We start from the raw sequence: 12,697 nt of genomic DNA on the forward strand, positions 1-12,697 counted from the left end.
TCTTTTGCACCTGAGAGGAAACTAGAACACCTGGAGAAAACCCACACAGTCACAAGGATAACATGCAAACTCCACCCGGACAGTACTGGAGGTATGGATTGAACTAAGGCTGTAGGACATATGAAGAAGCAGCTGTACTAGCTCCGTTACTGTGCCACCGTCTTATTGTGGAATCCAAGAAATTTTGTACTCAAAGAGTGTGAAGAGATTCCACTTCAAGCAGGCAATGGCCAAAAGCATGAGAATTGCTGCATCATCGATTGAACACCCAGTGTATGTGAATTGGGTTTCAATGAATTTTGTGGAAAAGGAAGAATATCTGGAAGGGAGATGTTACCCTGTGACAGAAAACAAAGTTGGGCTAATGAGTACAGGAATAAAGGTCTGCTATGATTGAGATGTCAAAGGACATTTCTCAATTCCTTATGTGAAAGCAAAGCAAACCATCTTGAAAACTGAAGTAATTAAGCCTGTTGCAAAGAAAGAGAAAGAATAATGTTAGCATTAAAGGGAAGAAAGTGGTGACCTGGGTGGACTGTTTGAGCTATTTATCTTGTTAGAAATGTAGTCAATCTTTCTGTATGTCAGAAGGAAAGAAATTGCCAATGCGAATGGCACTATTGCTGCATTATTGGTGATGTGTGAACTGGAATTTCAGCAGTTTTAGACAAATGGTGCGATGAAGCTCAAGGAATCAATCATAGACCTTCATACTTACACCTGGGAAAGAATCCAACTGACTGTGAGAAACAGTGAGAGTGAAGCAAGGTTTTTTTTCTTTCATCAACCTTTCATTAAACCAGGGGTTCTCAACCTTTGTTTAATGCTATGGACTCTTGCCATTCACAGAGGGGTAAATGGACCCCAGGTTGTGGAACCCTGCATTAAATGTACCTTATGTATTAGCTATAATTGACAAGTTCCAGCAAGAATTTCATATTGAACTTGAAGGAATTCTAGGGATGGAAGCCAAGATGAATCTGAACGAAGATGGCACACCTTCATTCTTCAACACGTAACCTTTATCTTGCAGTGAGGAAAAAAAAATTGGGGAAAAGCTGAAGAGGTAACAAGAAGCAGACATTGGTTGAGTTTTCTGATTCTGCTCTACCAATCATTTCTGTAATGACACCATGAAGTGCTATATAGATAGTTAGAAAATAATCAATAGAGAAATAAAGATAGATATGCATCTTCTAGCTCACACTAATGAGTCATTGGCTCAACCAGGTGGAGGACAGACCTTCACAACCCATGACATGTTATACACTTACCGGCAAATCAAGTTGCACAAAGGTTTAAAGAAGTTTTGAATGCTCATGTTGGAATTTTTCAATGTGCAAGCATTCATTTGGAATAGCATCAGGTTTGTACATATTTTAGGGAATAATGGATGGTTTCAGCAAAGGTGGGTGTGGCAGGAAGGATAGAGTGAGAACACAAGGTTTGCATTGATGATCTGTTAAACGAGATACAGTTGGAAAAAGACAAGCCTACCTCTGCTGTCTCAGAAGCAGTCTCTCGTAGCTTTCAGATGGATGCTGAAGGACTCCACTCAGTTGAGTACAAAGTCTCAGCAGTATTGAATGAATCCAATCCAATCAATTTGACAGAGCTAAATGCCTACTTTGAATTCTTTAGTTACAATAGATAGCTCCTGAAAACATTCTGCATCATGTTTGGACTTTGTTAAATCACAAGACAGAATGGGTGGGCAAGAAATCAAGAAACACCCAAGAATGGATACATCTTCTTCTGAGTTTGAATCTTTTAGTTCATTATGATCCAGCAAAGCCTTTGTTGCTGGCCACTGATGCATCATCTTGCAGGATCTGTGCAGTTTGGTTACATCAGAGGAATAACAGGAATAAGTGAACAATTGGAATAAGTGACCCAATGGTTTTGCATCCATATGCCTTGGACATTACTAATGGGCATATGTGTCAGAATTTCTTGGTGAAGTTGGCGATCTACTCTGTGTGTTTAAAATGGGTGAAATAGAAGGAAAGACATCATGCCAGAGCTTGTGAAGTTGATGATCCAGCTCCTCTTCTTTCTCAGGAGACTAAAGAATTTTGGCTTGTTCCCTTCGATCCTCAATTTATTATAGATGCATCACAGGAAGCATCCCATCCAGATAGATCATGTCTCGATATGGCAACTACTCTGCTCGAGACTGATAAGAATTCCAGAAAGTTCTGGACACAGTTCAGTGCCTCATGGAAACCACCCTCTCTTCTACTCGTTGCTTCAGGAAAGCAGACGGCATAATCAAAGACCCCGTCAACCTCTGCCCTGCCCATCAAGCAGAAAGCGGAGACTTCCAGGATCAAGATCTGCTTCTGTTTTGCTGTTATAAGACTACTGAACAGTCCATAGTATGATAAGATGGACTCTTGACCACAAAATCCACATCTTTATGGCCTCGCACCTTATTGTCCACCTGCACTGCACTCTGTGTAACACTTCATTCTGCATTCTGTTACTGTTTTTCCTTTATACTACCCCAGTGCACGAATGTGATGAAATTGTCTCTATGGATGACATGTAAAAAAAAAATTTCACTGTACCTTGCTACAAGTGACAATTCTAAACTAATTTACCAATTCATTGTTATTGCAAGGCACCGCATGATGAACCCGGTTACTGTGGTACATCATTGCTGGCACTAAACCAGTCTGATTTATGATTTTCCTGGATGATAATCATCATGTCTGAAGATCATTCAGGCCGTAATAAGACTATGGTTGAGTAATGGACAGTGATGTGCAGATAAATATGTGTTGGAGCTAGGTTGGAATAGATAAGGGCAAACCTTGACATAATGTCCCACTGCAACTGAAGTTGCATCATTCTCAACAAGCAAGAAATCAAACTGGTAAAGCATAATTCTTAAGATTCTTTGGATGATGATGATTAAAAGAGAATTCATTCCCAATAAATGGTTGTCAGCTTGGTCAATTTTTTTTTGTGTGAAATTGACTTTTAACCTTTTTCACTATTGTATGCATTTTTCAAAATAAAAAAAAATATGGAACCTTGGGGCACTAAAACTCTGTGTGCTGGCAATCAGTAAGCAGTTGTATTTGCAGAGGCATCATCATGTGCAGGACTATTCAATAAAAGACGGGCTCTTACGGTTCACACAAGTTGTTGTTATCCATAATTGAGGCTTTGTGTTCTTTCTGTGAATCTTTGGATCAATTGAAGAATCTCATTGTTATAGAACAAACAGTACAGCACAGGGACAGGTTCTTCAGTTTTTTCCATGTTGTGCTGAACTAATAAACTAGCAATTAAATGCCTAATGAAATTTATCCTTCTGCTTAGAGAAGATCCATGTTCCTCCATTCTCTGCATATTCAAGTACTTATCCAAAAGCTTCTTAAATACCTCCATCATATTTACTAAGTGGCTCATTCCAGGCATCTTTCACTCTCTGTGTAAAACAACTGCCCCACACAACTCATTTGAATTTACCATCTCCCATCTTACATATATACCCTCCAACTGTAGACGGTTCAAGCCTGTGAGAAAGGTACCGCTTGTCTACCCTGTCTACGCCTCTCACAGTGCCTTGAAAAAGTATTCAGTCCCCACAACTATTTTCACATTTCACTGCTGAAGACTGCACTCTTCCTAGATGCTGCCTGACCTGCTGAGTTCCTCCGGTATTTCGTGTGTGTTGTTCACATTTACTGTCTCATCTTCTAAATTTAAAATAAGTTGAAATAAGATTTTTTGAGCTAATCTATAAAACATTGTGGATTATCTCAAATCAAAAGAAAAATTCCAAAAGCTGTCAACAATTTATAAAAATTAAGAACTAAAATTAGGAGTTTTTAAATTAATTTTAACCAAAATTAATTCACCCCTTTTGTAGTTACTACGCTAACTTTCCTCAGGTGCAATATACTGTATTCACCCAATTTGTTGATGTAGAAAATTAGAGGATCACCTGAATAAATACTCTCTCTCTTTGTAAGGTCTATCTGTATGGTAGATTTTCAACAGGCTAAACCAAAATAAGCCAGAAGAGCATTCAAGGCAAGTCAGGGAAATGATTATAGAGAAGCACAAATCTGGGGAAGGGTACACGATCACCTCAAAGGCACTAAACATACCTTATAGCTCAGTGCAGTCCATCATGAAAAAGTGGAAAAAATATGAAGCAACAGCCACACAGGCTAGGTCAGGCTGTCCCTCTAAACGTTTTTGCCAGAGAAGAATGACACTTGTAAGAGAGGCGACTGTGACTCCAACGGTCACTGTGTGTGAGCAGCAGAAGTCAGTGAGTGCAACTGGAGATGAAGTTCATGGCTCTCCAGTCTCTAAGGCCTTGCACAAAAAGGTTATTTATGGAAGATTGGCAAGGAAGAAGCTCTGGCTTTTTAAAAAAAAGCATATCTCTGTCCTTGTATTCAAAGACTTTGCAAAGAGTCACTTAGAATATACTATAAAGATGTGGAAGAAGGTCTTGTGGGCAGGTGAGCCTAAAGTGGAACTTCTTGGCCTCAAGTCTGAGTGGAGTAAATCTAATTCAGTCAGTTAACACCATCCCTAGTGGCGCAGTGACATCAGCGCCAGACTCCGGAGCGAAGGTTCCCGAGTTCGAACCCAGTCACGCTTTCCATCCGTGCCGGGTTGAGTGTCGAGCTCGCAACTCGGCCTCGTAAAAGAAAACCACTGCACTGTGACATGGGGGAGCCACTCTCAGAATCTTTCCTCCAAGACAACCACTTGAAAAAAAAAGTGGTTGCCGAGGCTCTGGCAGAGTATGGCACAAAAAAAAAGGATCCCTAGATTTTCAGCAGCAGGTCTGGAAATCTGGTCAGGGTTGATGGGGAGATGAATGTTGTTAAATACAGAGAGATCCTGGTAGCCTCTGTCCAAAAGCTTAAACTGGGCAGTTGATCAGCAGGACAATGAGCCAAAGCACTCTGCCTGATAACTCAAGTGGTTATCTCTGGCAAGACCTCAAGATTGCTGTCCACTGCCACTCCCCAACTAACCTGGCACAGCTTGAACAATTTTGCAGGGAGGAAGGGGCAAATCTTGCTCGTCACATTGTGCAAAGCTAATAGAGGCTTCTCAGAATCAGGTTTATTATCACCGGCATGTGATGCAGTGTGGTGGGGGGGGGGGAGGGACTGAATTCTTTTACAAGGCACTGTAAATGCTACCTTTCAGCCTCCATCACTCTAGAGAAAACAGCGCTAGTTCATTGAGCCATCCTTTATAGCATATCCCCTCCAATCCAGGCAGTGTCCTGGTCAACCTCTAATGATGAATTTCACTTAGGAAGCTTTTTTATTAAGCTTACATGTCAAATATAATACTCATACGTCACAATACTTTTCTATAAACTAATACTGGAGCAGTGAAGTATAAGTAGTAAAGAAGAGAAAATCTGCAGTTGCTGGAAATCCAAGCAACTCACACAAAATACTGGAGGAGCTCAGCGGGCTATGGGAAAAAAGTACAGTCAATATTTCAGGCCGAGACCTTTTTGGCAGGACTGGAGAAAAAAACATGAAGAGTAGATTTAGAAGGTGGGGGAGGGGAGGGAGAAATACAAGGTGACAGGTGAAACTGGGAGTGGGAGGATGAAGTAAAGAGCTGGGTTAATTGGTGAAAGAGCTACAGGGCTGGAGAAGGGGGAAGTTTATGGAAGAAAGAAAAGGAGGGAGGAGCACCAGAAGGAGGTGATGGACAGGCTAGGAGATAAGGTGAGAGAGGGAAAGGGGGATGGGGAACGTGAAGGGTGAGGGTGCCATTACCGGAAGTTTGAGTAATTGATACTCATGCCGTCAGGTTGGAGGCTACCCAAATGGAATATAATGTGATGTTAGTTCAACCTGAGTGTGGCCTCATTGCAACAGTAGAGGAGGCAATGGACTGACATGTCGGAATGGGAAGTGGAAAGAGAATGGGTGGACACTGGGAGATCCTGCTTCTGCTGGTGGACAGAGCGTAGGTGCTTGGCAAAGCGGTCTTTGAATCTACGTTGGGTCTCACCGACATACAAGAGGCCACACTGGGATCACCAGACACAGTAGATGATCCCAACAGGCTCATAGGTGAAGTGTCGCCTCACCTGGAAGAACTGTTCAGGGCCCTGAATGGTAGTGAGGGAAAAGGTGTAGCACTTGTTCCGCTTGCAAGGATAAGTGCCAGGAGGGAGATCAGTGGGGAGAGACAAATGGACAAGGGAGTTGCACAGGGAGCGATCCCTGCGGAAAGCAGAAAGTGGAGGGGGGGGTCGAGGTGAGGAAGGATGTGCTTGGTGTGGGATCCCATTGGAAATAGACAATAGACAATAGGTGCAGAAGTAGACCATTCGGCCCTTCGAGCCTGCACCGCCATTCTGAGATCATGGCTGATCATCTACTATCAATACCCAGTCCCTGCCTTGTCTCCATATCCCTTGATTCCCTTATCCATAACATACCTATCTAGCTCCTTCTTGAAAGCATCCAGAGAATTGGCCTCCACTGCCTTCTGAGACAGTGCATTCCACACCCCCACAACTCTCTGGGAGAAGAAGTTTTTCCTTAACTCTGTCCTAAATGACCTACCCCTTATTCTCAAACCATGCCCTCTGGTACTGGACTCTCCCAGCATCTGGAACATATTTCCTGCCTCTATCTTGTCTAATCCCTTAATAATCTTATATGTTGCAATCAGATCCCCTCTCAATCTCCTTAATTCCAGCGTGTACAAGCCCAGTCTCTCTAACCTCTCTGCGTAAGACAGTCCGGACATCCCAGGAATTAACCTCGTGAATCTACGTTGCACTTCCTCTACAGCCAGGATGTCCTTCCTTAACCCTGGAGACCAAAACTGTACACAATACTCCAGGTGTGGTTTCACCAGGGCCCTGTACAAATGCAAAAGGATTTCCTTGCTCTTGTACTCAATTCCCTTTGTAATAAAGGCCAACATTTCATTAGCCTTCTTCACTGCCTGCTGCACTTGCTCATTCACCTTCAGTGACTGATGAACAAGGACTCCTAGATCTCTTTGTATTTCTCCCTTACCTAACTCTACACCATTCAGATAATAATTTGCCTACCTGTTCTTACTCCCAAAGTGGATAACCTCACACTTATTCACATTAAATGTCATCTGCCAAGTATCTGCCCACTCGCCCAGCCTATCCAAGTCACCCTGAATTCTCCTAACATCCTCATCACATGTCACACTGCCACCCAGCTTAGTATCATCAGCAAACTTGCTGATATTATTCTCAATGCCTTCATCTAAATCATTGATGTAAATCGTAAACAGCTGTGGTTCCAATATCGAGCCCTGTGGCACCCCACTAGTCACCACCTGCCATTCTGAGAAACACCCATTCACCGCTACCCTTTGCTTTCTATCTGCCAACCGGTTTTCTATCCATGACAATGTCTTCCCCCAGTGCTCTGAGCTCTGATTTTACCCACCAATCTCCTATGTGGGACCTTATCAAATGCCTTCTGAAAATAAATGACGGAAGTTCCAGAGCATTATGTGCTGGAGGCAGAGGCTGGAGGGTTTTGAACCGATAAAATGTTTCTCAAGTACAATCACTATGGAAATGAAGGAAATGTTAAGGTAAATCCAGTTTTATCCTTAAATAAGACATCTGTTTCTAACTACATTGACCTCAGTGGTTTGGGCCTCAGTTATTCACTGGAAAACCGAGTGAGTTGAGAATGGCTGGGGGGATCACACGGACAGTATTCCAGCCCTCAGTAAAGTTGGTGTGGGCAATGGGGACTGATTCTGAGATATGTTTGAGCAACAAGTGACAAGTGAATATATTGTCACCTGTAACCAATGCTATGTTCTGCACATCATTCACCTGACTCCTTGTGTATTATTAACCTTCCCTTTGCAGTGTTCCTTGCAGAAGAGGATGCATTCTCCATGTTGAAAAGAACTCGACGAGCCAACAGTTTTTTTGAAGAGACAAGGTCAGGAAATTTGGAAAGAGAATGTATTTTTGAATATTGTGACTATGAGGAAGCTCGTGAAGTGTTTGAGGATGATCAGCAAACAGTAAGCAACAAAACAGAAATTATTCTTACTTCGAATGTATTTTAAGTATATTGTGAATACACCCTCTATATCTTTTTTTGGATGGGCTTTTAAATGCCAGCATTTAATGTAAGTTTTGAGATGATTCTTGAAGTTGGGATAAGAGCAAATATTAATTTACAAAAGCTATTAGCTTTAAATTCTGAAGACAAAATGTTAATAAGCATTCATAACACCTTTTGTGGATTGGAGCTCTGCAGAATTGAGAGATTAAGAAATTTACTAGCTCTTGTCTATAGTTTAAAGACAAAAAGCTCTACAGATGCTGAAGATCCAAAGCAACACACACAAAATGGTGGAGGAACTCAGGTCAGGCAGTATGTATGGAAATGAATAAACAGTTGACATTTCGGGCCCAGACAAGGACTGGAAAGGGAGGAGGAAGATGCCAAAATAAAAAGGTGAGGTGAAGAGAAGGAGGGTAGTTAGAAGATGATAGGTGAAGCCAGGTGGATGGGAAAGATAAAGGGCTGGAGAGGAAGGAGTCTGATACTAGAGCAGAGGGGGGAGAAAACGGGAGGAGGGGGCCCAGGGAGAGGCTATAGGCAGGTGAGGCAGAGTGGAAAATAGAAGATGGGAGGGGGAGGGAATCTTTTTTTACCAGGAGAAATTGATATCATTGCCATCAGGTTGGAGGCTACCCAGGTGGAATATAAGGTTGTTGCTCCTCCACCCTGAGTGTAGCCCCAATATGGCATAAGGGGAGGCCATACACCGATGTGTTAGAACAGGATTGAGAACCCTAGGAAGTTCTGTTTCTTGTCAGCTGGAGCTGAGGTGCTTGATGAAGCAGTCAGCCAACTTACGACAGGTTTCATCAATGCCGAGGTGGCCGAGCAGAAGACACAATAGACAACCCGAGCAGGTTCACAGGTGAATCGTTGCCTCACCTGGAAAGACTGTTTGGGGCCCTGAATGGAGGCGAGGGAGGAAGTGAATGAGAGGTGTAGCACTTTGGATCTTTGCAGAGACAGGTACTGATATTTGCTTTCATAATCATAATTCAGATTACACCTTGTCAAAATATTTTAAGTGTTAGATGCAACACCAATTTTCAGTTCCAGATTTTAGGTAAATAGGTGCCTTGCCTGATATATGTACAGGAGAAACGTGGAGGTGTTGATCATGAAAGAATCCACTTGTCCTTCATCAGAACCAACTCTAGCCTCTGCTATCTAGCTTAAACGCTATAAGATCATAGAATGAAAAGACGAACAGCATACACAGTGAAATCATCAGCAAAGAAGTCTGAGTGCACTATTTGGTGAACAGGAATCCACATTAGTCACTTTCCTGCCATGTCTGCAGGGCAAGTGCCCACTTTATTATATACTTAGTATACAAAGTGGCCACTGAGTGTATGTTCGTGGTCTTCTGCTGCTGTAGACCATGCACTCAAGGTTTGATGTGTTGTGTGTTCAGAAATGTTCTTCTGCACACTGTTTTTGTAACACACGATTATTTGAGTTATGTGTCAGCTTGAACCATTCTGGTCATTCTTCTCCAAGCTCTCTCATTACAAGGTGTTTTTGCCCACAAAGCTGCTGCTCACAATTTTATTTTGTTTTTAACACCAGTTTCTGTAAACTCTAGAGACTGTTGTGCATAAAACTCCCAGCAGTTCCTGAAATCCTCAAACCACCCCCTCTGGCACCAACAACCATTCCACGGTCAAAATCACTTAGTTCACTTCTTCCCCATTCTGATGTTTGGTCTGAAGAACAACTGACCCTCTTGACTATATCTGCATACTTTGTTTGCATTGAGTTGCTGCCAAATGATCGGCTGATTATGTATTTGCATTAATGATGCCTATTAAAGTGGCCATTGAGTATATCATAGGAAGGTTTGGTCTTTAAGGTACAGGAATTTTTAAAATTACACTGTCCATTATATTCCTGACAGTATTAAATCAATTTCCTATTTTTGTCCCAGTCTATCATCTATGGAGTTTGATATCTGGTGGCTCTAGCCGTACTCGTTATGTGAACATCTTGAATCTTCTTCCAGAATGCCCCTAATCATTCTGAGACTGACCTATGATCAAGTAGCTGTTTCCACTCCAACTGTACAACTTTCTGAGCCCAGAAAAATTGGCAATTTAGAATTTGGACTCTATTTTATCTTTGTCTTCTAAAAATATGCAAAATCTAATTGAATTATGATCACTACTGTTGTGTATTCAATGTTTAAGTAATAATTCATTATGGGTTATATATAAAAGTATGTGAATGACGTATGTCATTATGCCGCTGTGTCATATGTGTACACCTCACTGAAGGAAAAACCTAACGTACAGGTGCTATTGCTGGCTTCCATGTTTTTTTTCCGAATCAGTTTCTGGAATTATAAAGCATAATAGTGGAGATGATTAAGTTTTAAAATTAACCCAAGATGACTGCCTACCTGTTGAAGCACAGCATGTGGTTCTTTGGGAAGGGACAGAGAAGTTCAAGTTTAAAAAAAAGGCAAAAAATGGACAAAATTCATGGGTTCATAAACAGTGAGGTCAGTCTAATAATGACAAATAAAAAAATATGAGAAATGGCTGGCTACATCGGAAAGATAGATGCATTCAATTTTACAACAGGTAACTGGATCCTGTATACTGAACAAATTGAGCAGTATTTTAAAGCAAATTAAATAGCCAATGAGAAATGAGCACCAGTTTTGCTCAGTGCAGTTGATGAAAAAACATACATTTTGCTTAGAAATTTGACTGCTCCAACCAAACCAGCTGAAATGAGCTTTGCTGATCTCATGAAAGGAATGCAGAAACATTTAGAACCAAAACCATTGTTGACTGCAGATTGCTCTAGGTTTCATAAGCAGAATCAAAAGGCAATGGAGTCCATTTTAGCTTATGTGGCTGAATTAAAGAAACAGTCTGAGCATTGCCAGTTCAGTAATAGGCTTAATGATCCATCGAGAGATCGCTTCATTTGTGGAATTATAGATAAAAGCTTCAAAAACAGCTCCTAACTGAAGTACAATTCATGTTTAAAAGAGCAATTGAAATTGCTGTGTCAATAGAAACAACAGATAGAGATGCAATTGAGTTGCAGTCAGTAATGAAAGTGAGCGTGAACAAAATTGCAACATCTAAATTAGAACATGCTTGACTGAACAAACTGTTGTTACCGTTGTGGTAGGGGCTTACAAACCAATGAAGGTTTAAAGGTGATAGTTGCAGGAACTACACAAAGTAGGACACATACAAACAGCATCCCAGCAAACAAAAATAAATGGACTGCACAGGGAAAGAAAAAGATTTTTAAAAATCGAGTTACAAATTCACCAAGAGCACCAACCTGCGATCTGTTAATGAAAAATCTGATAATGATGAGAATGACAAAGCACTGTGTAGCCTTGAGATATACAATGTGAAAGCTAGCAATGGACAAGCAATGTTGCTTACACCAGAAGTAAATGGCAAATTAATTAAAATGGAAGTGGCTGTTTCAGTCATTCCACAAAATAAAACTGAGCAGCATTTCCAAGACACTGAACTGAAGCTTGCAGATATCCAACTAAGACTTATACTGGAGGAAAGATAACTCCTGTGGGACTGACATTCATATCAGTGAAAGACAACAACCAACAAGCTAAGCTGGGCTTGAATGTTTTAAAAAAAACAAGAGGGCTAGCACTGTAGGGCTGTGATTGTCTGAGATAACTACAATTTGATTGGAGGTCCATCCACCGTTTTCATGCCACATCCCCTGCAATAGAGTCAACTGAAAACAAATTAAGAAAGGCACTGGACAACTCAAGCACATCTAGCGTAAAATAATGTTAAATGAAATGTCACACCCAAATTTTACAAAGTCTGTCCAGTTCCTTATACATCTTGATAAAGTAGCCAGTGATGAAGGAGTTCTTTCCAAGGTTGAGTGGAGCCCATGGGAAACGACAATGGTCCTAGTAGCCAAGAAGAATGGGTCTGTTAGGATCTGTGGTGATTTTAAGGTCACTGTCAACCCATATTCAAAGTCAGCCAATACCCTCTGCCCAGGATACAGGACATCTTTCAAACATTTCTGGAGGGAAACACTCCCTAAAGTGGAGTTAGATAATGCCTACCTGCAGATGGAGATGGAAGAAGAGTCCAAAGTGTTTCTCACCATATGTGCTCACAGAAGACTCTATTGCTATAAAAGGCTTATTTTTGCCGTAGCACCTGTGCCTGCTGTTGCACGGAGCGACTGAGCAGAACCCAAATGCAGGACACAGGCACGGGGATTCAGTTGAGGATGCTGGCGTAGACGTGAACATTGAACAGCAAACTGGAGGAATCATGACATGGAGCTCTGATATGGAGTCTTAACATGAAGACAGGGTTTTCATGGAATATCTTGAAACTGGAGCTGAACTTAGAAAAAGCGGTTATAAGCAGTCAAGAAACAAAGTTATCACATGGGAATAGACCAACAAACTGGCAGTCTGTGATAGTGGCCTTGTGTAAACTAGCAGCAACTGGAGATCTAATGACTGAAATTAGGGCATAATCAGGGAGAAAGGAGCATTAAAGGGGAACAGCCAACCGGAACCATGACACCTGCACTCTGGCAGAAATCTATGGACCAGGTGCTGCAAGGCTGCCCGGGCACTC

The 12,697-nt window shown here is 41.6% G+C and overlaps 1 protein-coding gene across 1 annotated transcript in view; it reads left to right on the forward strand.

The window, feature by feature from the left end:
* Positions 1-12,697, forward strand: part of f2 (coagulation factor II (thrombin)) — a 105,205-nt gene that overhangs the window by 7,607 nt on the left and 84,901 nt on the right. The window contains exon 2 of the mRNA XM_059975458.1: positions 7,886-8,046. Within this exon, the coding sequence (XP_059831441.1) occupies positions 7,886-8,046 (161 nt within the window). The remainder of the gene's footprint in view (positions 1-7,885; positions 8,047-12,697) is intronic.

The sequence above is a fragment of the Hypanus sabinus genome, chromosome 7, assembly GCF_030144855.1.
Source record: "Hypanus sabinus isolate sHypSab1 chromosome 7, sHypSab1.hap1, whole genome shotgun sequence".
NCBI classification, from domain to species: Eukaryota; Metazoa; Chordata; class Chondrichthyes; order Myliobatiformes; family Dasyatidae; genus Hypanus; species Hypanus sabinus.